The sequence below is a fragment of the Tyto alba genome, unplaced genomic scaffold, assembly GCF_018691265.1.
Source record: "Tyto alba isolate M040663 unplaced genomic scaffold, T.alba_DEE_v4.0 Super-Scaffold_1, whole genome shotgun sequence".
Classification (NCBI taxonomy): domain Eukaryota; kingdom Metazoa; phylum Chordata; class Aves; order Strigiformes; family Tytonidae; genus Tyto; species Tyto alba.
Genome location: NW_024881261.1, coordinates 33,054,249 through 33,078,774, shown reverse-complemented (window position 1 = coordinate 33,078,774; position 24,526 = coordinate 33,054,249). Strand labels below are relative to the sequence as shown.

Sequence of the window (24,526 nt, the reverse complement as noted above, 5' to 3'; positions counted from 1 at the left end):
GGCCAACTCTCAGCTATTTCTTTCATCCCTCCTCCACACACTTCATGCTCTGGGAAAGCTACATCTGTTATAGGACAGTTTCCCCCACTGCCAGTGTATCCACATTTCTAATTTTCTTCTAATGCATATGTAAATACACCTTTAATCCTTATTTATTTTGATTAACCTAGAGCTTCCATTTCTTTCCAATTAATTTGGACACATCAATGGCTTGATTTCAAAGATAAACTTGTAGTCTCCTTTGGTCTGTGAGTACTTAGAATATGGTATGCAGCCATTCACAGCTGAACTAACATGCTTTTGAAAATAATGAATAATTACAAGTATACCAACCATGAATATTTTCTCTAATAGAAGCTACCCTTTCTTAGAAAGTCCAACTTTTACTATGTGTGCACTTTGCAGTTAACCTGGGATTTAAGTTTTGTTCATCTTTATAAGAAAAATGCAACAAAGTATAAAAAGGCGTATTAGCTATTTCTCCACAATGTAGTTACTTAGTATGGACCAGTACTCCCTACCTCTGTTTTTCACTCTTTCAGAAAGTCATATATCAAGTTATTAAAAAAATGGAATTAAGTTTCAGAAAGTTCAACTGAAGTAAAATTTTAATTTGTAAGTTTCAAACATTGTTTAAAAAGCACTTACAAAATTTACAGCTGGTATCCAAAGAAACCAGCATTTAAAATCATGTGCTAGGCCATGTCAAACATATGGACAGTTTTCTTTTACCATCATAAAGAGAATCATGCTTTAAAATTCAATACCAGCAGAGATTATGACTTCTCCACCAGTGAGCAAATAGGCCAATAAAGACCTGGCTGTTGCTGCATTGATAACAGAGCAGAATGGTGGTATTCTAGATATAAAAACTTTTATAGAGGACTGTTTTCAGTATACCTTGAATAACCCCTTCCAAGACAACAAAGAGCTTTCAGCAAGAAAGAGCTTTTCAGCAGTTGAAAGATTTCCTTAAAAGTTTTCCTTTTGGACCATTACTTGTATATCATGTTAAACAATCTTGCATATGTTTTCCCTTTTCAATTTGTAAAAGTTCACTTCATGGGTGTCAGTAATGTAAGTCCATAATGATGTCAGGAAACACATTAAAGTAAGTATTCATTGATATCAATACGATTATTTTTTTTTTTTTAATGAGATCTTGAGAAATTAACCTGATCTATTTTGTTTCCGTTTGGGGCTGCCAATTGAGGAGACAAATTCATTATGAGCTGTGGGTCCAAGCCCATTACGATCTCTCCAGTTATCAGATTCACTGCCACTTCCCAGGTGCTCCCGACTGTTGGACCGTGAAAGAGACATCGATGAACCCTGCAAATCACAAAGAAAATTTGGGCAGAAAACAGAATTTTCATTGTGACTCAGATGTTTTCTTTGAAGCAGTTCAGTTTAAAAAACACCACATAGCTTTTAATGCTTCCAAACATTCTTTTGGCAGTTGATCAATAGGCAAATAATTGCAAGCTGGACACAAAAACAGCAGGTGTGCTTAAAACATATGCAGTTTACAGATTTTAAGCAGAAGTTATTTAAAGACCATGTTTCAAAATAAATTCCCTGGTATTTCCAAGTTTGTTTCCAAAACATTCAATGGTATCAAATTCCCACACAAATTCTAGAGAAAGCAGTCTATTCATTGCATCCCTTCACAGGGAAGAGAACGTAACAGAACATCTGGCTGAAGTGAAGTGGATCACTTGACAACAGTCTTGTGCACAATATAACAATAACAACTCTGCAATGGTTTGTGAATTTGCAGATTTTAAATTTAAAAGAAAAAAAAATAGATTTTCATATTCTTGGACAATACTAACTGAACTCTCATCACTGTGGGTCAGACTGTTGCAAAGTAAGGCATGGGTATTCCCGGAAAGCAGCTGTTAACTATGGAATTGGGTAGGGCATGTACTCCCCAAAAAATGTACATGATTTATACCACACACTTACATGAACTAAAAACTGTGGAACCATATGAACAATTCAGTTCTAGATACTTGCATCAAATTTCAATTGAAGAGCATAACTGAAGAGGCAGCAAACTTTTTACTGTTCAGGAAAACTGACACCACTGAAGAAAAAAAGGCAAAAGTCCCTTGTCATTGCCAAAACCATCAAGGTGTGAGCTATGGGTAGCATGACTCAACAAATGGAGACAGGCAGGAATTGACTTCAAGTCTTGCAGAAGAACAAGAAAAGACAGGGGGGGCCTCTACATTATATTAGATCACGGAGATGGCTAAGAGTTGTGAGGTAAAAACTATGTCACCCAATGCTGCTGGAAAACTGAATGCACAGCAAAGTATCACAGTGAAGATGAAATACGTTTGGTGAGCTTATTTTACCAATTAACTTCCCAGACATTAGACTGTAATACCAATACTACATTTGTTCAGAGACTTCAGCACATGGCTCTCAAATGTGCACATGTATGGAAGAAGTGTGGTGGTACTGACGCTAATACAAGTGATGTCAAAGACTGCTGAATAGAAGGAGGATACAGGGAATCTGAGATTTTTCGTTTCTCCATTTGTTTCCACAATAGCTCATGACAAACAATGGAAACTGGAGTCCTAACACGCTATCATTTCACTGGAAAGTGCAAAGCCTGTAGTTTGCATGTTGGCAGACTCTGAGCAACTAGCACAGAGTGTTCGTGGTTAGAATGAGATGCCTGTTGAGACTTTTAGCAGTGCGTCATGGTCTGGGGGACAACCCCACCACAGCTCAATCAATATAGAAAAGTATATATGAAAAAATATTTCAGATTTCGGTCATAGCTTTTTCACTCCCTCCAGTTACTACTGCAAGCTCACTACGTGTCTCCAAACATATTACACGTAGTTGAATGACACAAAAAGTTCACATGTCAAGCGGGGAACAACAAGGCACATTTTTACTGCGGTTGAGTATTTCTTTTACATTAAAAGATAGGTATATCCTAGAGAAAAGCCGTATGAAGTCCCAGTCCTGAAGAAACGCACTGTTTACATTTCATATAAGCGCGACAGAAAAAGAAAAAGGTGTCTCTATGGAAGTTGGGAAATATTACAGCAAGGAAACACACTACAAAGCAAGGCTGGAATGCCTTTGAAAAGAAGGAACATAAATTCCCTGCAAGATTCCCATGGTGGGACTCCGAAGAGACTTGCTGGACCCTGTGGCTGCCTTCTCCCTTGGAAATTCCTGGGCCCAGTGAACAGTGCAAATACAGAAAGCTCTCCCAGTTCTGCAGCTTCGCCAGTAGAAGATAAGATGAGCTGCAGCAATTTCTTGTTTTAACGTTCTGCTCCACCATGCAGTGGTTCACATTATGTAGTTTGTTTGTTATATACACATTGTTTTAATTACGTTACAAAATTTCTACCACTTGTCTACAATTATGGAGACATTTGGTCCCATAAGTTGGTTTAAGTTTCTTTAAACAAATATATTTTCAGGAGCAAACTTCTATAAAGCTAGAGTAAGATTTATAAAGCAGATATAATTTTGTGTGTCAGGCTGAATGCATTCCATATGCCTTAATATTTACGTAAGAAACATTTTTTTACCATAAAAAAAAAAATACTTAGAACTGTAAGAGGAAAGCTAATAATCTTACGTGCAAGATTTTTTACAAACGTTATAGACAATTCTCAAGAGAAAGAACTGCATCATTCAGTAGAAATAAAATTCCACTACAATACAGTTTTTTATACCTCATATGTTGTTGTCATAGATGGCTTGTACGATACATGATTTGCTCTTCTTAGTTCCTTGATAGTTTCTGCAGGCATAGATTTAGAGAACCCCAAACCACTCCATGTGTTTGTTGGAGTTCTCACTTCTGTTACAACTGGCTTCTTTAACATTGCTGAAAGAAAACACAGAAACAAAGTAGTAAATCTCAACTTTAGTAAAGGTACTGAGATAATAATTCTGAAGTCATGTATGCTAACAGACCTCAACCCACCAAATGGTAAATTCTAAACACCTCCACTTGCTACACAGCTTGAATTCTACCCTTTGCTTAAGGCAATTTACTCTGTCAGAAGATAATTACACCCCACAGGGCTGCAAGGAAGCCGAAAGAATCATATCTGCTTCAAAAAGAGGGTTTTCTGGTTTTCTTTTGGTGTGTGGGCATTTATTTTATTTTTAAACAAGGTCAAACATATCGTTAAGTCCCTTATCAATTTTGTAACTTAATTTATCCCTGAAGTAAGGAGTAACTTCTCTGATATAACAAACACCTTGAAGTTTAATTTGGATCCAAATAAAATCAAGTATTACAGCTACGAGATCTCTGAAAACAACATGGATCATTTGCATATGGATATACTCACACAGACAGCATACCATCTGCAAGTTGTTTATACTGTGTTTTATACTATGTTGGTGTTAGGAAATTTTTGTAACATGAAAACTGTTATAAAAATATTTCGCTATCAGGTTTAGATTTGATTAAAAAATCAAATTAAAAAACTAAAACTATAGAAAATTCTTCCAGCTGTGTACTAAGAAACTTCTCAAGAGTCACTGTTTATCCACATACCTTTGGTTGCTAGTAGCTTCTTCTGTTCATAGTCAAATGCCTGAAAATTAAACATGCAGAAGATAGCTTAATTACCATTCAGATAAATGGCATTCTAGTGCTCAGCTCTTTGTAAAAACAAAAGTTCTGAAAATGGCCAGTGAATACATCTAGGAGAAACCTGAAGTACTGCACATTAATTTGACAGTAGTCCAGTCGAAGCCTTAAAGTGTTCACTCAAACATAGATAACCAAGATTTTAAATAACTATCTGCTATTCGAGTGAAGCTGCAGTAGTATTTACAAACTATTTAGGCAGAGGTGTTTTTTTTTGTTGGTTTTTTTTTTTTTTTTTTTTTTTTAATAAGACACTTTTCAAGCATAGTATCTCTTCCTTATTCATCTCTTCTTAGCATTTAAAACATTCCTCAACAGTACAAAAAAGGTAATATATTATCTTAGACAGCAATTCTAGGCATCACAGTTATTTTTAATAATCTTTCAAGTTTAGTTCTTCTCCAGGCATTCTTCCGAAAATAACTTAAGTTTTGAGAGGCGTAAAAAACCCCCTTGTATTCACACTACCTATGACAACAGAAGATTTGAACTTTAAATACCCCTGGTTAATTAAGTTATACGCCTTTGAATTACAGTTTATCAAGTCTAAACACAAAAAAGACTATAAAAAAAGCAGTATTTAGACTGGAGCATTAAATTCACTACTTGAAATAACTAGAGGAATAACTAAGGAGAAGGGCTGCAAAACACTAGCGTTAATCTTATTCCACTACTCCATGCAGTGTAGTTATGCCTAGACACTTATAGATCTATACTGAAAACTATTGTGATACTACTGCTAGACAAACACTGACAGGGCTCTCTCTCTCTGGGCACATTTGCAACAACATGGAAGCAGTTTATAGTATATAGTAGGCTGTAGCTTACCAAGTAAGAACAGTATAAGAAAAAAAAGGAGTGAATGTACAAATCTGTATTTATGAAGTAAAACCAGTGTAGTTACTCCACTAAATCCCCCTGTATAAAAATGTGAACCTATAGAAAAAAAAAATTGTGTGGACATCGCTTGTGAGAAGTTATAAAATTTCTTTTGTAGATATAATTCTCTTCTGAAAGCAACAATATAAGAATTTTTACACAAACATGATGCTTGTGTAGACCAATATAGCCATCCAATTTATTCTGTACATAAATTTTTCTTATTCAACGGAAGCAGAAGAGCTTTTTTGTCTTCAAGACTTCTAGGTGACAACCCACTCTTCAGTTGGAAGAGTTAACAGCTTTGCTCGGAAATGCTTTTACTGAAACAGTAGCGGCAAGTCAGTCTACAAGTCAACAGTCGCTTTTGCATCCCATGGTAATTTCTCATTGCGCTTGTGTCTACTCAGGGAAGCGTACCTGCATATTTACATAGGACGGCTGCGGAGCTAGACGTGCTCTTTCAGAGTTCTGCTGGGCAGCTGCCGCTCGCTCTGCTGCGCGTTCACTTCCAGGAGCCTTTTTATCAGCCATGGGACTTTCGGAAGCACTTAACTCCGCATCTGAGAGCAGCCTCTCTGTAGTACTGCGGGGGCAGAGTCAGTATTAACTACAGTTGTCTTTGTCACAAGCAGTGAATATTCAATGCAATTTTGATAATTGAGCTTTACCTTGAGAACTTTGGCGGCAAAACTCAAGAAATGCCAGTACACAAACATCCCAATGTTTCTAGCAATATTTCCAAATCTCAGCTTTCCTTTACCTGTTCTTCTGTCAGTGAAACAAAGCACGTATTGCGGCTACCTCTATTACCAATTATGAGGCATAGTTGATAGATACAGATCTGAACTGTCTGGTATCTGGAATTATCACATGCGTTCCCAACACAATTTGACTTCATATTGGTTTAAGCCTTGCTCAGGCCAGCAGTTCAGCAGTTCTAACAGACTGGTAGTAGTAGGATAAAGAGAGATGCATAATGGGGACTAAGAAAGTTAACATGCTTTTAAAGCTTCAATAATTGCAGTCCTACACTCTAAAGCACCTCTTACTGTAATCTTTTCTTTCTAAAAATCAGCCACATTTTATGTCTACTGTGAAAGAGTATAAACTCTTACTTCAAAGCCAAGTGATTGTGTTTTAGATGCTGTAGACTACCCCAGGAAAACACCCTAAGGAAACTAAGCAACAAAAAGAACAAGGCATACAAACAACTGACTGACATACAAACAACTGAGTCTGATTAGCAGGAATCCTTGGATTTCTAAACTATGAGAGCAGAATTAATGAGGTATATATCACAGCTTTAACAGTGTAAATAAATGAGGTAAGAGAAAATATGCATCTCAAAAGAGCAATGATAGTTCCCAAAAGAAATAGTGAAAACACTGCTTAAAGTAGATCGGACAAAACATTGCATTAAGCACAAAACCTGCGTTGCCAAGACATATTATGACTCAAAAGAGCCTTTCCCACTGCTGGCTCATTAAAAAAAAACAACCAAACAAAAAAATCATTGAGACAAGTGTTTGGGAACATGCTGTTATGCCCTCAATATCGTTTTTTTAAGAAGAAAACAGCCTCAGGTACACACTGAAGGAAAAAGGCTGTCAGTTAGGAATTCTTCTCAAAGCAATCAACAAAAAAGCAAAGTGCAAAAATGTATCCTTTAGAAATAGGTAATGAGAGTTCCTCTGAAAAATTATCCACTCTTATAGGAGAAGGCATTTATTTTCAAACCAAAGGAAAATACTTAGGATGTACAAAAAGCATTCCAAGTCTGAAACTATCAGACAAACTGGGGATTATATTAATGCCCAATGTGATTAAAAATCGAACCCAACTTAAATCAGTTCTTTGAGTATCTTATGACTTAACCACTCCTTCAGCCTACAAAAACATGTTAAGTATTTTTGCACAGCAAAAGTTCCATTAATCTGTATTTATGCATTGAACTTACTGTAAGTGAGAGTTTTTGGTGCCTTGCAGTAATTCAACCGTTTGTCTCTTAGCACAGGCCTGTTTGGAAGAGCTCATCATCTGCTTCAGATCACTTGTATTTGCTGAATGTGACGGACTTCTTGGCATGCCTACTTCTACAAAAGCATCATTGCAACCTACAAGGCCAATAAAGCGAATAGTTAAGCAAGCACCCTCGTATGTTCTAGCGAACTTACTGAAGGAATGACAAGTATAGAACAAAAGCTGCTCTTCCTCCTTACTGAATTATTGAAGTCTTCAGGGACAATTACCTGATCAAGGTTAAGCAGTCAGAAATACAAGTTCAAATGCAGAAAAACGCTGTTGATAATCACATATATAGTAGACATACTACGTATTTCCTTTTAGAAAATATTTATTTTAAGTGATATTAGTTAACATTAAATCTGAAGACTGACAATCAGGAGTGACTACGTATTTCCAACAAATTTGATTTTATATCTAGTTTTAATAAAGCTTGCCAGGTGCTCAGATAATATTTGCTAGAATAAAAGCTTCTCACTTAATGTTCAAATATCTTTAGAACGTAATTTTACAAATATTAATCACCTTTATTGGGCAATGTACCTTTTAATCAAATCTGCATTTTGAATGACCACAACCCTTAATAAAAAAGCATCTCCTTGTCGATCAGTATTGTAAGGGAAACAAGGCCTTTACACACATTTGATTAAGTTTGAAGTGGAACTGGCGTTCCCTCCTTCCAAGAATGATGGGAACAGTTCATTAGTTCCTTCAGCTTCTAAAAGGCAGCATAACTGAAATGCTGTTATAAGATATGCAAATAAATACTGTTTGCCAGTGTCATCTAGGTTTGATCTACCTGTATTTTTCTGAAATAGCCTTCTCAAAGGCATTAATTCCTTCCTTTCATTAAAAAGCAAAAATACATAATTTAAATCAGCAGATTGCTTTAAGCACTGAAGTTAAGCTGCTGTAAACACACTACAATTATAATAGGTTATTTCCCTCTGCTCTAAGGGAATATAAATATGTTACAAGTGCCTTTATGTTGACTTAAGGTGTTTCTATCAGCAGTACAGTTCAGATACTACAACTTCTATCTACTTTGACAACAAATCTGGGAGGCCCGGCAATACTTTCTTTCAACATTGCTGCAAAACCAATGCACAGGCAACGTATTTACATTTTTGTTTCATGAATTTATATAGACTACACAAATACTACCAGATAAAAAAATAAAATGTCAAAATCTTACCTTCTCCACTATTTGACTTGGCAGCTACTTGTTCTGAGGCACCATGAGTACTTGTTTGTCTTACCGGATCACTGTGGTTTGTGCTCAACACATTTTCTCCTAGTGACGTGGCAGACAACGCAGCATACTTGATATTTGAGGTCTGAAATGATTGTCAAAAAAAAAAAAAAAAAAATCACTAAAGTGATTGTTATGCTTAAGGAAATACTGAAAGAATTTCCCTCTTCTATTTGTGCAGGAGAACAAGAAATTCATTCCCAATATAGGAGGAAAATATGTTTTAATGTTCCATTTTTCAATCTTTAAGTCGTATTTTGAAAACGCCTCTGTTTATAAACCTAGCAGCTTTAAGAATTTACTAATATAGCTAGTTTTCTCTTTCAGCTTTTCTTCATAGAGGTCTACTACAAACATATCTGGTTCACCAGAGATAATATCACTTACCTTTACATGACCATTTAAAGAAGGTGAGCCTTTTTTACTCTCTGATTGCATGCCATTAACGTGAACTTCAACAGGAGTCAAGCCTGGTGGTGGAGATGGAGTGTTTTGACTATAATTAGGTACTCCAGACAACAGAATACTAGTTAAGGTTGCTTGGGCAGCAGATGGTATCATTAAGTGTGGAATAGCAGAAAAACCTGTAACAAAATTTGGTCGCATTCCGATTAAGTTTCTCATTTAACCATCTCCGGCTTTGCTTTATAGTACTTAATATAAATCTCTATCTTTATGTACATCACCAAACAAGTTTGCATTAGAACTGCATGCCAAAAGCATGACTGTAGGTCAATGTAGTTTTCTACACAAAACAGATGAAAACATGGCATGTGACAGCATGTCTTAAGTTTATATTAAGTTATAACTTGAAATTCGGATATCTGTTCATATGTCTTAAGATAAATTTAAGAATCATTAAGGTACTAAAGAATTAATGATTCCAGACTTTTCAACTGTCATTCTAATGACTTAGTGTTGCACTGTTCATTTAATTCACATTTAACTTCTACCAACCTGTGGCATTTGTGCTAGCAAGAGATGTTGCCCATAACGTGGGACTAGGCGTGCCCGAACTTGGACTCTGCAAGGGACTCACAGAGCTATTAAGGGCATTCAGCAGAGAGTTTGGAGCAGTTGAGGTGTTGACTGACAGGGCTGTTGGACCTAAAAGGCCTGCAAAAAATTATGCAAGTGAATAGCATAATTTAGCTAAGAGTTACAGAAAAATGGGTTTCACAAAAGTACCAATTAAAGACAAAAAAAAAAAAAAAGAAACTCCACTAAATTGCACGAGCATGTATTTTACAAACAAATTTTAACATTAAACCTGTTATTAATTTGGTGCACAGAGCACATTAAGAATATTTGTTCTTAAACTGGGAACCATATATCTAAGAATTGGAGCATCTTTTATGTCCTTCTACTGGACTCTAAGTATTGTCATAACAGTCTGCACCAGCTGATTCTCAACCCCACCATCCCTTTGTATTCCCTCTACTGCTTCTGTCAGTTTGTTTCAAAGAAGCATCACTTAGAGACAAGAAAGCAACTGTACTACATAACCTTACTTTCATTTCAGACAAAATCCTTTTTCTGAGAAGTTCACGTGCATGAAATACTACTTCCACACTGAGAACTATTCCTTTTTGCATCTTCAATACTGACTGCAAATCTGCCCCAAAATGCATTCCTCACTTGAAAAGCATTCCCTCAAACCAGCTCTTCCTGTAAGAGCATTCACTAGGCAGTGCAGTGCTATACTCTAAAGAGGTAAAAAAACCCCATCCCAAAATACAGGCATGACAGCAACGGTAACAACAGCAGCATTAAAAGCCACAGTCCAATGGCACAAACACAAGCTGATGTGTGACCCCAAGAAAACATACGACATGGAACTAGGCAGCACTTCTAGATGGCAGGTCGCAAGGGAACATGGTGGTTACAGGAGAACAATGAGTTTGAAGAACTAGTGTCAAGATTTGTCACTAAATTCTTCTGGGACTGCTTGGTTTTCTATACATTTCTGATAATAGGGTATTTTCAGAGCTTGGAAATAAAATTGTAATTCCAGTCTGGACTATGTACTACTTCTATAAAATTACATTAAGAACGAAAGCTTACACAGTTCTGTCCTAAATTTCATACTGATAAGTAAGATAGCACATGCATCCCTCAATTACAGTGAGATACAGCCAGAACTGAAATGTGTGGTATCAGCTTTGTTAACTTCCACATTACTGTTGACAGGCTTAAGTACCTACCCAAACTCAGGACAGCTTGAGACACCACAATATTGCCAAATTAAAAACCATGCATTTGAAAAAGATTCTTCTGCAAGTTGTAAAAGCAATGTCCTACTTCACCTGTATTCCCCTCCCTTTTGCTTTCAGCTGAATGGTTTTTGAGCTTCTGAAGGATTTTCTAGAGATGAGTCGCACATCCGATGCCAAAAGCCTTGAAGTTTTACGGCAAGGAGCCCTTGAAAGGCCAGATGCTTTTGGAATTCTCTAGTCCTTTAACACCATTCCTTATGCAAAACACACATCTGGTCCTTTTTTTCTAATGCAAGTGAATTAAGTTTCAAACAAATACATAAAGAAATACAAATATATATATATAGAATATAATGCATACCAAGCCCAGTGAGTCCTAGTCCTGCTGAGGACAAGATATCTAAACCAGGACAAGACAGACCAACAGGGCACGAGACAGTAGAGGGGTTTGATGCTATGGTGACTCCACTACTTTCAAGTCCCAAGAGACATTTCCGTGCCTCATACATATTTAAGGCATTTCGTTCAACACTTTTTACAATCACAGACTGTAGGGAAAAAAAAAAAACACACAACAAAAAAGGAAAACCAGTGAGTAATTCAACTACATAACATGGATCTGTAACACATCACTGTTTTTAATGCTACTGCATGGTTATCAGTAATATAGCAGTGTGAGACAGCATGCGATAATGTCCATTAGCAACTATTCAAATTCAGTGGCCTTGATGGTGAGTTTAGGGATTTCATATGCTCTTGACAATGAGAAGGAATAAAGATCTTTCTGTCTAAGAAAAATAATTATTATTGTATCTTGGTGCTATCTGGTGTACCAAATCCTAAGTGCCCCAAGATCCAGATAAGTAAATCAATGATTAAAATCTTATGTTCTCTTTAAACTGAGGTTTATACCTTAAGTAGAAAAACAAGTTGTTCATATTAAATTCATAGCTGTCTGAGAATAAAGTAATAAGTGCCTGGAAAATTAAATACCAAACAACATGATTAATTTCTTTTACATTCTCCATACAATGTTTCTTTGTATGGATTTTACGTAACTCCATGCAGAGAAGGTCACTTATTGACACAGTGGAATACTCATTTAATACTCTGAAATTTGTGTCTGTTATGGCATTGTATACAACAATGCAGATAACTGTAAGAGTTACCTATCCATACCCACTGAATATTTTACAATGAACACATCCCATTAGAAGTATTTTGTAATTCTGTTCATTGTGGTTCCATTCAACATCTTGTGTAGAACACAGTCAGACTTCTCATAGTCATCTTATTTGCTTTTGGTTATTTGTTTGTTTTGTTTAACTCTGATTGCTAAAGAACACTGCAGTTATGGGGGGGAGCTGCAATTTAAGATGATTTTATTTAAAAACAAATAGTAGTTCTAGTCAGATACAATTTGTCTCATCATGATTGGTTTATCAGTATATTCCATACAAAAGCTGATCTCTGGATTGCCAAGTATTTTATGAAAGTCAAATTACCATAAAGGAGAACGGTTGTAACATTTAAACTGATATTTCAAGCAGAAAATATATACACCTTTTACAAGTTTATGATCCATTAAGCTATGGAGGAGGAGAAGACATGTCAACTCATCAGCTCTGAGAAGTTGTCATGAAAGGCTAAAAAGAACATATTAGCTTTTCACCAACCTTGCTTGGTTGCTTTGGCTTTGGCTTAATGCTTATGAAGACATCTAACTGCTCCATTAGCTGTGTTATAAACTGTGGTTCTACTTCAATTTCTTCCTTCATATCAAACATGAGCACAAGAGGAAGGCAACCCTGAAAAGACACAAAAATTCATAAAACTTACAATCTGCCCTTTTCCCATTAAAATGTTAGCAATAAACTGAAATACAGATATTTTAAACACATGTACATCACGTAAGTTCAGAAAAAAAAAAGCAAGGATATAGTGTTAGGTAAAGCTATTTTCTTGTATGCAGGACTACAGGTGTATCTTTCTACCCTGGAATTCTGAACAAACAGTTCAGTGGTATAAAGGGTGAAATGCTTTGTTGAATCAGCACATATGCACCCTGCATTAGCTATTTATACAGACTGAGAGGTGTCCAGAGGATTAAAATTCAGACATCATTATTACCTATTAAATCAGAACAAAATATTGTCAGCAGTTGATAGCAGGACTCTCACATACTCAGATGGCTCACAAACTATATTTGAGATAAGGAAACAACGCTGAAAAAATTTCTCCGTAAATCACCATTGCCTGAGTCTTAACTTTTGCCTTTCTCTTCCCCTGTCCTAGATCAACTAGACAAGTATTTTCCAGTGATGCACATGACATCTCTGAAACACTTGAAATATTAAAACTAAGTAAAAAAACCCCACCACCAAAGAAAAACCCCACCAGAAAAGAACAGAACAAGCGCCCCTAAAGAAGCCCAAACCCAAGAAACCAGGACTCAACGGCCATGATATTTAGAAACTATTAGATTGATACTTCTCATAAAATAACCAAAATAGAGGAAACAAGGTCAGCAAAAACCAAATCCTAGTTTTTGTGAATTTAGATTCACAATAAAGTAAACATAGTATCACACATCAGGGAAAAAGCCACAGTAAGATACATTAAAGAAAGTGGTCTTATTTAATCCATTTCCTGCTTTTGCTTCAGAAAGAAAAGCAGTAAATTTGCATATTTTTTCTTCAGATCACTAGTTCAATATAACTTTAATATTTAAATAGCACTTTTCAACGGTACCACCTATAGCTACACAGTACTTCCCAAACCTAAATTAAAGTAATTTTAACTTAGGGAAAATGAAAGCAAGGCATCTTAACTATTTTGACTCCAGGAAGACTGACAAACACAGATTAACTTCACAAAGTGAACTTTTCCAAAAAATAACGATGATAATTAAATGTTTTTAAAAACACTGAAACAAACGATCAAGGGTTTTATAACAGGACTGCATTTCATACTTAAATCTTGCACATTTTTTACTGAAGAAGTTACATATATTAATATCAGAAGGTCTCACGAAAAGCCTACTGAATGAAAATGCAACTGAAGGTTAACAAGAAAACCAGAAACTTACATTGAAAGGTCAGGTTTTAGAAGCATATGAAAAGGGTCTTTTTTTATATTACTCTTTTGTTATTGCATGTTTAGAGCACCTACGTGATAAGAGAGGAACAGAACCAAATAATGATCTTTGACAGGAAGTAAATGAACAAAACTATGTTGTCAATGTCTTCTGTAACTAAATATAGTACAAGTGCAAAACCAGCACATAGTTTCAGTGCAAAACTAACAAAATCTAAGTCTCAGTATCTTTTAGTGACAATCAAAACATAGCTGAAACCAAAAGGTTTGGGCTGAGGGGACGATACAGAACAAGAACATATTGAAGACGCCAAACCTCTCTTGCTTAGGTAAATATTTAATTCTAAATCACTATGTATTCTTTCTTCCTTTTACAATTTGTTCTCATCATGAGTATTGTCTTAACCAGCATGTTGAATGTATTCCTGAAAGCAATATACTGATCATTAGAAGCTGGGACTTGCAATGCTTGTCAGAGCTAAGGGATATTCACAGTTCATACATCATAGAATTCATACACTTCTCAATGAAATTAGTTACTAGTTGATACTAAAGTTTCCATTTAGACATACTGCTCAGCAATTACAAAAGACAGCACTAACACATTGCATGTGGCCTACTGTAAGGTATCTACGCACTGTGTTGCATTTTCTGTTGATGTTGTGAACTCCAATTCAAATTTAGTCTCTTAGCAGAACTACCGATCACAACAATTTACTACTTTAGAGCAACATGATGGTATTTCTCTTCTTGGTATTGATGTTCAGATGCTTCTGGATAGTTATTTCTAGGAGCTCTGCGGAGATCAAATCACTATTTTGAAATCCCCTCTCCAATTCCATAGGATACTTGCCCTGCCTAGTTGTGAAACAGCATCAGCTGTTATTCTGACCAAATCAGAGGAGCTGGCAGGAGGCAATTACCACCAGGGACCACAGCAAGAAGGCCAGAACACACTCACAACTTGCAGGAAATCCTCCCACTACAGAAATCTCATCCCAGTGAACAAAGCCCAAGAAGAAAACAAATCAAGTGAAACTTACTTCAAAAGCATCTCAGAATGACTGCAGCTATCTCTCTCTAACATAAATATGCTGGTCAAGCCAATACCCAAGTGATTTATCTGAAGCTGAAAAATACTGGGTTTATTAAGTTAGGAATTGGAGGTAAGTTTTTATTTTGTTAGTTACGTCTTCCCTCAGCTTTTCAAATTTTTATTGCTTAAGATATGTTCCTTCTTTGCAAAATTTGCTTTAATACTTGTTTTACCTACAGAATTGGTAACAACAGTTTCAGGACATGTAATGTCTGTGAGTTGAAACATACGAAGTCTCCTGGTCAGTACAATTCTTAAAGGGTGATACAGTGGATGTGATGTGTGATATTAAGTTGTAATGATGTGTTTGGAATTAAATCAAACAACATATCAAAAAAAATGGCCCTCACATATTTCTAGGTTTCTACAGTTAAAGTGTACTTTGATGTTCCTATGATAGCTTGTTTATATTTCCTTCTACTTAATGAACTTCCAGAAAAGTACAACTTAAACCTCACCATGGAAATACATAGAACAAGGCTATCTCTTAGTATTTACAGACATTAATAATCTAGAATATTATTCATATAACTATATGAAGATAAAGGCACCATGTTTTTGTTTTCCACTATACAGAAAGGCACAGTACAATGAGAGATGTGGACTTCTGGAATGTAACAGTATCATGGTTTATCCTGATACCAGCTTTGAATTGGACTTGAGTCCAATCCTTCCGTGTGTTGTTCATAAATATCCATATATATAAAATTCCATGTACAAACATTAGTACTACAACAATGCCTGAAGGCTCCTGTGAAGCTTAAAGAAGAATATAACAAGTCTATATAAATACTAATAATATTGATCACCACAGCTCTTTTGATAAAAGGTCTCACTATACTGAGGCTATGATACTAGAAAGAATGTAAGACTGCAGAATAAGTAATTATTTCCTATGGCTCCCAGCTTCCTAGAAAACTTGCCTACAGAAGAACTAAGAAATTCCTGCCAAAAGAAACCTACTTACCTGACAAACACAGAGAAGGCAGCCTAGCAAAACAAAACTAACCAACCACTGCCCAACAACAAAACCCTCAAAAAATCTGCCTTCTACTCAGAAGCATATTGTTATCATAAATTTAAATCGCTTATGTTGGATTTATATTACTACGGTCATTTTTCAAGTCATGATACCAGAGATAACAAATATTTTAGATAACTACAGACACTCACAAAACACTGACAAAAACAGAGCATACTCAACTGAATCAGCTTTTTAAAATTTGAGTAGTAATCCTTCCTCTCTAAGGCTAACTTACATTTGACCCACAAATACACACAGAATGAGCATATTTTCTATGATCTGGCATTTTTATCAGGCAAGTTTCAGTGAAAGTTATTTACCATGAGATATTGCCTGGCAAGACAGACAGACTCAATGGTGCCCTGGAGGTAGACAGTGGATTTCTTCTGTGGGTTACTAGGGTCAGGGAAGTGGATCTGAGCACCAGTCCTCTGCATGATATGTTTGATGTTACTGCCATTTCGACCCATCATAAAGAGATGATGCTGCGCTGCAATGTCTAGTTGTGTGCTCACAGGGATTGCAGAGGCCAGGCTCCCAGCTAGGTGTTCTAAAAGCATGGCTGTTCCTTCCTGCAGTGGGAAAATGCAAGAAATCAGTGAAACAGTGCTCACAAAATGGTATTTCAGACTGTTTCCTTACTTGTCATGCATTCCACATTCAAGACAAACAAAACAAACTTTCTTTAAAAATCTGATTGATTTGTTGAAGGTAAACAGGTGGACTAACACTCAACCTACTACTCCCATTTTGTCACCAAACACAGTCTTTAATTGCCATTATAAAAGGCAGCAAGATGATGTCAAATGCTTTAGTCCCAATAGACCTTCTGTGCCCACATACAGCAACAGAAGTTGGCAGAGATTTATTTGGATAGGAATACTTGCAAAATTTGTGTCTCAATTTTGGCCTAGGATGCTCTTACTGGCTTGAGATACATCCATCCGAGACCATATCAATCTATCACACTGCCAGCTGTTAAGAAGGCAACTTTATTTTATTAAGATAAACAGGCTCATGGTAGTTCCTCTGCTCAACTGTCTAATTCATATCTCCCAATCCCGGTTTCACAAGAGCAGTTTTATTGACTGTTAGGGCAACTTTCAAGGTTACATATGTGAGTGCACATTGAGAACAACAAAGCATGAAGAATTCATGGGGAGCAGGGTCTGTTTTGTGGCTGTATTTTTTGTTTTGTTTTTTTTTTTTTTTTTTTTTTGTGTAGTTGGGTGTTTGGCTTTTTGCGGGGTTAGGGTACATTGTCTCATGGCTTTAGGTTTCTCTTTTTTTTTTTTTTTTAATTAAAAGATGGGCAAGATAAGCACATATTCCAGAACTGCTGGAAACCCAAACAGGCGTGCAAGAGATAAAAACCAGATTAAAAGCTTGGCACAAACAATGCAAAATCCTGAAGTTTTTCTATACATTTTTACCCCTGACCTATATCAGTTAGGTTTAAAAAAAAAACCAAACCAAACCAACAAGCAACCCCTCAGGCTTCAAAAGTGATTATATAATAACAACATGTACTGATGACATAGGATATAACGTTAATAGTTCTTAAGTATGTAAATTATGAATATATTTATAACATGCAAAAACCTACTTACAGATGACACCTTACCTTCACAGCACTAGTGTTATTTTGTGACCCTCTGACAATGACTGTAGCACCATACATTCGAGAGCGTTGTTTAAAGGAAACTGAAATATTATATGTCTGACATATATGCTGAATTGTGGGAGAATTAGGATCTGGGATTGGTTGGAGAATTCCAGCAATAGGCAATTCAAACATAAGTACCAATGGAAGCAGCTCCTATAACAATGAAGATCAAATATTGAAAATCAAAATCATACTCACTAAAACTACAATTTTATTACTGAATCATAATTTATTGGTTAGTGATGGTTAAACTGACATAATACATACCCCTACCCAGGGTTCATCGATAAAAATATTATCATGTCTTCAGTTGGAAAAAGGCACCGATTTTTCCAAGGACACAAGAGTTTTTGGTTTTGCATAGGCATTTTCTGTGTTGAGGGTTTTTTTCCCCCTCCAAAATAGCAGGATCTTTTGCAACTATGCAGCAACAGTAAACCCACATAATTTCCCATACTTATCCATGCAGACCTGCAAACAGGCCACTATTTGTAAAACTTCTCTAGGAAGTCTCTTTTCTGACATGAAGCAATTGGAGCTCTGAAGTCAGTTACAAAGCTACATAAACATCAGCTTCTTTCATGACTGTAAAGACCAAGGCTGTGTAAGTGACATACCCAACTACAACTGTGAAAGAATTTTCATAATTTATTAGATTTACAATTATCCATGCCAGAATACACACACAAGTCAAAACTAGAAGGTAAAGATAGATAAGTGCTACGAGTGGAGAATGGAACTGAATTTCACCAATGAATTTACACAAAGTATATATGAAAACGGTTAAAATGAAAAAGGCAACAATTGCCTTTCCTTAAGTCATATATTCACACAGCATGCCTGAGCTTCCACAGGCCATCTGTAGAGGTTAAGTTAAGATGTAGTTTTGAACAACTCTACATGTTGCTTACACTGTAGACTGTGTTCAGGGTCCACCATGGGCTAGTTAAAAATCTGGCCAGAAAGCAAAATCACTGTCTTTATAATACTCTTTGCATTTCACTCACACAGATACTCACATTTGCTCCTATACTTCTGCTGTCATAAGACAGAGCCAAACAACCCTATGGTTCTCAAAACAATATTTTTTTTTTCCTTTCAGGTGTTTTCAAGGGAACACTATACTGAAATAGACTATTACCCGAATTCTAACTCTTGCTGACTCCACTCCGGCTGGCTGTCCTGCAATAGACACCTGGAAGAACAAGAACATATTAAAATATAGCATCACATTTTCAAATGAGGCATTGGAAAAAGTTACTCAGAAATCTGTATTCTCTTTTTTATAAAAAAAAAAAAAAAAAAAAAAATCAACATTTATTTCACACCTGGTGACATCCTAAGTATTCTCTAAAGAGTAGCTGAAAACTAAAGCCAGTTTAAAAAAACCCATAATCTATGAATATTACAGCATCTTAGATTACACAGGCTTAAACAACTGGAAAAAAATGGATACAAACAATACAGTAGTTGGGATCAAATAATGGAATTACTACTGTATGCATGTGCTCAATCCTAATATTCAACACCAGTACGTTTTCTTAAAACATTTCAAAATTACTGTATTTTGCTCAGCAGCCACTAGGATGCACTAGAGGGAATTCTAAATACAGTGATGAAAGTCTTGAAAGTAAACATTCTAGCAATACTAGCATTACAAAAGATTAACAAATCAGTTTCAATGAGTTGTTCTCATAAAGTTGAACTCCTACAATAGGACATTCATTTTTGCTAGCTACCCACCAAATTTAGTTTGCAACGAAGTTACACCATAAGCCAAAAGCACCAAGGAATTAATCAATATGTTAAATAAGTCAGGTGTTAAACAGGAAAAAAAAAAATAATTACAAACCCAGTGCTTTTCATATTGCTTCTCTATCACTCACACTAAGCTGCTGACTTCTGAATGCTCAAAATAATTTAGTTTAAAAAAATGAAAACCATTCATGAGCCATCATGAATTGTTTCCATCTGTTCTTAAAGATTTGCTCACTGAGCAAGTCCCCTGCTTTCCACAGAGTGTAAATACAAAAAAAACTATTTCCCTGAACATGAACTCACCATCCTCAAAAACCCCAGAATGACAAAATAAGTTTAGAAATGTTTTATACTCTCAGGAATTACAGTATAAACGTGTTAAATATTAAATACTTACTTGGTTGCTTTTCTCTGCTTGATTATTCCTATTCGAGTCTGGAAAATGGATATGACATCCTGTTTCCTCCATCACCTTTTTAATATTATTGCCACCTTTACCTATCACATGAGAATGTTCTGTATGTGAAACATCCATCTTCAGAGTTACCCGATTGCTCTGGAAATCAAGCACCCATGATCAGATTTGTTCACAGCAGAACTTCAGTATTTCAGGGTACTGCAACTTCAAGAATGACATTCAAAAGTGTATTTCCAAAGTATTTTTGCTGTGGCTTAACTTCTACTCAAGTGAGACGTCTTCAATACGGATCAGTCAGATGCTAAACCATTCACATTTTATTTCCAATGAAGAAATAACATTGAAATAAAAAGCCCAAAGATACATCTTCACGAAATGTCTAAGGCTTTTAAAATGCACCCTAGCTTTTATCAACTGGTGTACAACTATGCAGAAGCTATACACACTGCCCCAAAAGACTTGATACTGGATGAAAAAAAAAAAAATACTCTGATGAGCATATGGAAACCCTGGTCAAAATCTAGGAGTTTTAGAAACTGTGGTCCTAATGTTTCAGAGTATAAGATTGCAGTAATAGTTATAAACAGAACTGCATACATTCTCCTAAAATTGAATTTCAAACAGAAAGAAAATTTTGTGTTTGGTGAAATGGCTGTATAATCTACTGTTCACAGTGAAGCTGTATTTCAGATTTTGAAGAAAAAACCCAATCCAATGAACAAACTATGTATGTTTTCAGCCATATGGCTGGAACTATTATTTCTGTATAGTTCAGATCTGGAAAAAGTGCTTTAAGCAAGTATTTTCTTATAACATGTTTAAATATCTGTGTATAGAGCAAATATCAGCGTCCAGAAGGAATATATATTGAAGACTTTGCTTTGGATTGTGCATAAATACCTTCTGTTTTAATAAGCCCATTTAAAGAGATCAATGACACCACAAAATCAGGGCTTAAGGTGTGATCCTAAATAAGTTCGCTCTTACTTTTGTGTCCAACACAGACATGATTTTTTCTTTTGCTTCTTTAACGTTTTCCTTTTTTCCGGAGACTTTAATATGGGGATCTGTAAAAGAAATAAAAACTTTTAAGAAAAATACAGTAAAATATCTATCGGAAAACTTCCTCACTGCTTAAATAAATTTGAATCCATTATTTACAGTTCAGCAGTAAACTGTACCACCAACCTTTTGGATTCAGCTAAAAAACAAATGTATTGTTCCATCCCTTCAACCTCATGATCAAGATTACCAGATGAGTTTATTAAACATTAACCAACTTAAAATAAATAGAAATCAAATGCCAAGTATACATTACAGTATTATAAACATTGTCTGCAATGTAATTACGTAGTTAAGCCATCATGCCTTCTCACGCAAATATTAACAGAGGACAACTAAAAGCCTTACTCAAGCTTAACACAGACAATGTCCAAGAAAAAAAACACCAAAACTCGAACCCACCTTCATCACCACTGCATTACATTTAATTAGTCTCTAGAACTGTCTTTGGCAGTTTTAACCTGGCAATAAAGGTGCTTCCAGCAGAAATGTTGTGATGGAATTTACCAAATCAAATTCAAATGACACTTTAATAAATCAAATGTCTGAAGTGTTAAGTAAATAAATTAAGATTTTCTACTAAGCTATATACCCAGGAGGAACACCAGGTGCTAATAATTTTTAACCAGTGAGGTCTAAGATACTGCTTCTACAACACACTTCAGTTTGCATTGTAGTTTTCAGACTGTCCTTAACCAGCAGCTGATGTTGTGCTGAGCTATCAAGTACAGTTCTGCATCCTGGAATATACGCCTGGTCACAAAGTATAGAACTAACTTTGGAACTAAATCAAGTATCAATTACTCAAAAAAGTGTGAAAATTACACATTAGACAGTTTAGCAGCACCATCTGGTGTCCAGAAGCATAAAGTGCCACAAAGCAAAATTCCTGTCAAAACAATAAACATAGGTTCAATTAAAACAAAAAAATCCTCAAGTACCACCCAAATGTCTCAGTATTAGAAACAAGACTATGATTTTGCAAATGATGCCTATTTCTCTTTCCCCAGTTCTTGAGCCCACTGCCCTTTTTCAGTGTAACAGTGCTTTTTGTCCTGTGATGGGATTAACTGTTCTTCAAAAAAAAAATATTCTAAATTCTCTTCTGGGTAATGAATTAATCTAATTAATTATGCAAGATAGATACATACTTTTTAGAGTATATAAAAGTAAATACACACTCAATGGCAGGAGAAAAACATAGCTGTAACACAACGTATCTGCCTTTCCCATCATCTCAATGATCGAAATCGCTTCACTACTAAAAAAATGCCAAATAATACAACTTCAGATTGTAAATTTGTTGTATTTAATTGAAAATTGAAACTGCTTGAGCCATGCCTGGATACTCTTTTTGTTCCAACAATAAAAAACCTCTAGTCTTTACCACTGGGAAGTTATGAGCACATTCAGCTGGGGATACAGAAATGCTGAAGGAACACAGGATTGACTGCCAAGTTTCATGAAAGTCAAGAAAAATGCAGCATTGAGTTCTGAGAAACAGATATATTTAATTTTTCAAAATGGAAAAAGTGTAGTCTCAAAAACATGGTATGCGCATAGAATCTACAGAAGCTCCAAAAATCTGCTGCTTCAGCCTTTTCACAAAGGAGCAAAGTGGAAAAAAAAAAAGAAAAAAGAAACAAAAACCCCCCCAAAAAACAACAAACCAGATAGTCTTAAGGGCAATTTTTCTTTTCTTTTTTAAGTTGACAGTAAGCCATGTGGTTCTAATGTGTTTAAGCTGTGAATGATATTTGAAGTGGATGTCACAGGCAGAAATTCCCAGAAGCATATTCTAGCACACTATATATGCTCCAAGTCCTCTTTAGAGGCAACCAGGAAAAACATAAAACCAAAGCACCACTTTGGGGTTGATTTTCACTTATTTGTAAACATTATATTTTAATATGCATTTGGTTACAAGTATGAAAAATATCTGAAATCAATCCTGGCATCCTATTAGTACCAAAGAAGATTTCTACCATTCCATAATACTATTGTTTAGCCATGGGTGAAAATACACTTTAGAATATCTATTTTTTTCCATTTGTCATCTCAGCTGGACTCCTCTTTTTTGTTGATACTGACAGCTTCAGCAGAAAATCCCATATTTCTACATTTAACCTTTCTCCGTTCTTTTTAGAGGAAAAAAAGCTGAATTACTCACTTGAAAAACAAAAGCAAAAAAGAATCCACAAAGCAAAAAAGAATCCACTGATGCCAGTGACAGTTCCAAAATACGTTAGGAAATCTTTCAAAAATGGTCTTAAGTACCCTCTCCTTACTTGACTTCTTCTCACTGACACAGTGGTCAGTAATGGATATGAAGCAACCTGTTTTTAAGTGAGCAGAATTCTTCCTTTGAGAATTGCTCACTCTTTCCTTCAAGGAAACACAATTTAGATACAACATCCACATCAAAATTTTGCACAAGAAGAGTTACTTGTAACTAATAGATTTTGAATTCTTTGAACTGGCTTTGTAGGAGTCAAAAGTACATTGAAATTACGTATGATCTGCAGGAAAACCAACAGGTACCCAAGTAACACTGAATCAACGAAAGAACAGATCACTTCCGGAATTGATTAAAAATTCAGAGAGGCAATTAGATGATATAATCTGATTTCCGTATATTACAGACCATTAAATTTCTTAAATAATCCTCTCTATGGAATCAATTACCTTGTTTGCATTGCAGTTCCCCTGGAAAATGTAGAAAAGTGGAAAATTGTCTGCTCTAATGCAGCCAGTTTCAGCCTCCCAGGTTTGTGCTTGATTTCTGACACTTTATGTCCACTGGCTCTTGTTCTACCTTTCCCCACTACCCCCAGGATTAAAGAACCTTTAGCATTGAGCAGTGTCTTCCAGTGAAGGTCCGTATACATTAATCAAATCACCTATCATTCTACCAACTCATTTTCTGAGCTCAACCCTAAACACTTCAATTTGACCAAGCAGTAAGGAAAAATGAGCTAGAAAAAGATGCCTGTTTTTTTTTTTTTAGTTTTTTTTTTTTTTCCTGGCTAAATTATTTATTTTCAAAGTAAAGGACTTAGTTTTTAAACACATTATCACAGGCAGATTTACCATGAGGTAATCAAAAGAAATTAAGGAGAAACTTGCCTTGCAAGCCCTGTGCAGATCAGGCTACATTTGACCTCAAATGACTGTCTGCTCAACAGAGAAAACCTGTCACTAATGGAATCAGCATTTACCTTCCATTTCAGCTTTCTGGTTAAATCCAAGCTGTCTTGTGGAAAAGTCCAAAGCTGGATAGCATCTCAAATTGTTTTGGGGATTTCAATCTGAGTAGGAGTGAAATGACCATGTAAGGTCTGTGTGCATCAACACAAGGGAATAATTAAACCAGTTGACTTAAGATT

General features: G+C 35.7%; 1 protein-coding gene across 2 annotated transcripts in view; it reads right to left on the bottom strand.

The window, feature by feature from the left end:
* Positions 1-24,526, bottom strand: part of BICC1 (BicC family RNA binding protein 1) — a 115,551-nt gene that overhangs the window by 8,460 nt on the left and 82,565 nt on the right. For both annotated transcript variants that reach the window (XM_033004295.2, XM_033004296.2), the window contains 15 exons: positions 21,066-21,145; positions 20,058-20,216; positions 19,044-19,097; positions 17,861-18,055; positions 16,557-16,808; positions 12,697-12,828; positions 11,382-11,568; positions 9,762-9,920; positions 9,192-9,388; positions 8,748-8,889; positions 7,488-7,644; positions 5,948-6,113; positions 4,553-4,592; positions 3,717-3,871; positions 1,176-1,332 (listed from right to left, as the gene is read on the bottom strand). In XM_033004295.2, the coding sequence (XP_032860186.2) occupies positions 1,176-1,332; positions 3,717-3,871; positions 4,553-4,592; positions 5,948-6,113; positions 7,488-7,644; positions 8,748-8,889; positions 9,192-9,388; positions 9,762-9,920; positions 11,382-11,568; positions 12,697-12,828; positions 16,557-16,808; positions 17,861-18,055; positions 19,044-19,097; positions 20,058-20,216; positions 21,066-21,145 (2,232 nt within the window). The remainder of the gene's footprint in view (positions 1-1,175; positions 1,333-3,716; positions 3,872-4,552; positions 4,593-5,947; positions 6,114-7,487; positions 7,645-8,747; positions 8,890-9,191; positions 9,389-9,761; positions 9,921-11,381; positions 11,569-12,696; positions 12,829-16,556; positions 16,809-17,860; positions 18,056-19,043; positions 19,098-20,057; positions 20,217-21,065; positions 21,146-24,526) is intronic.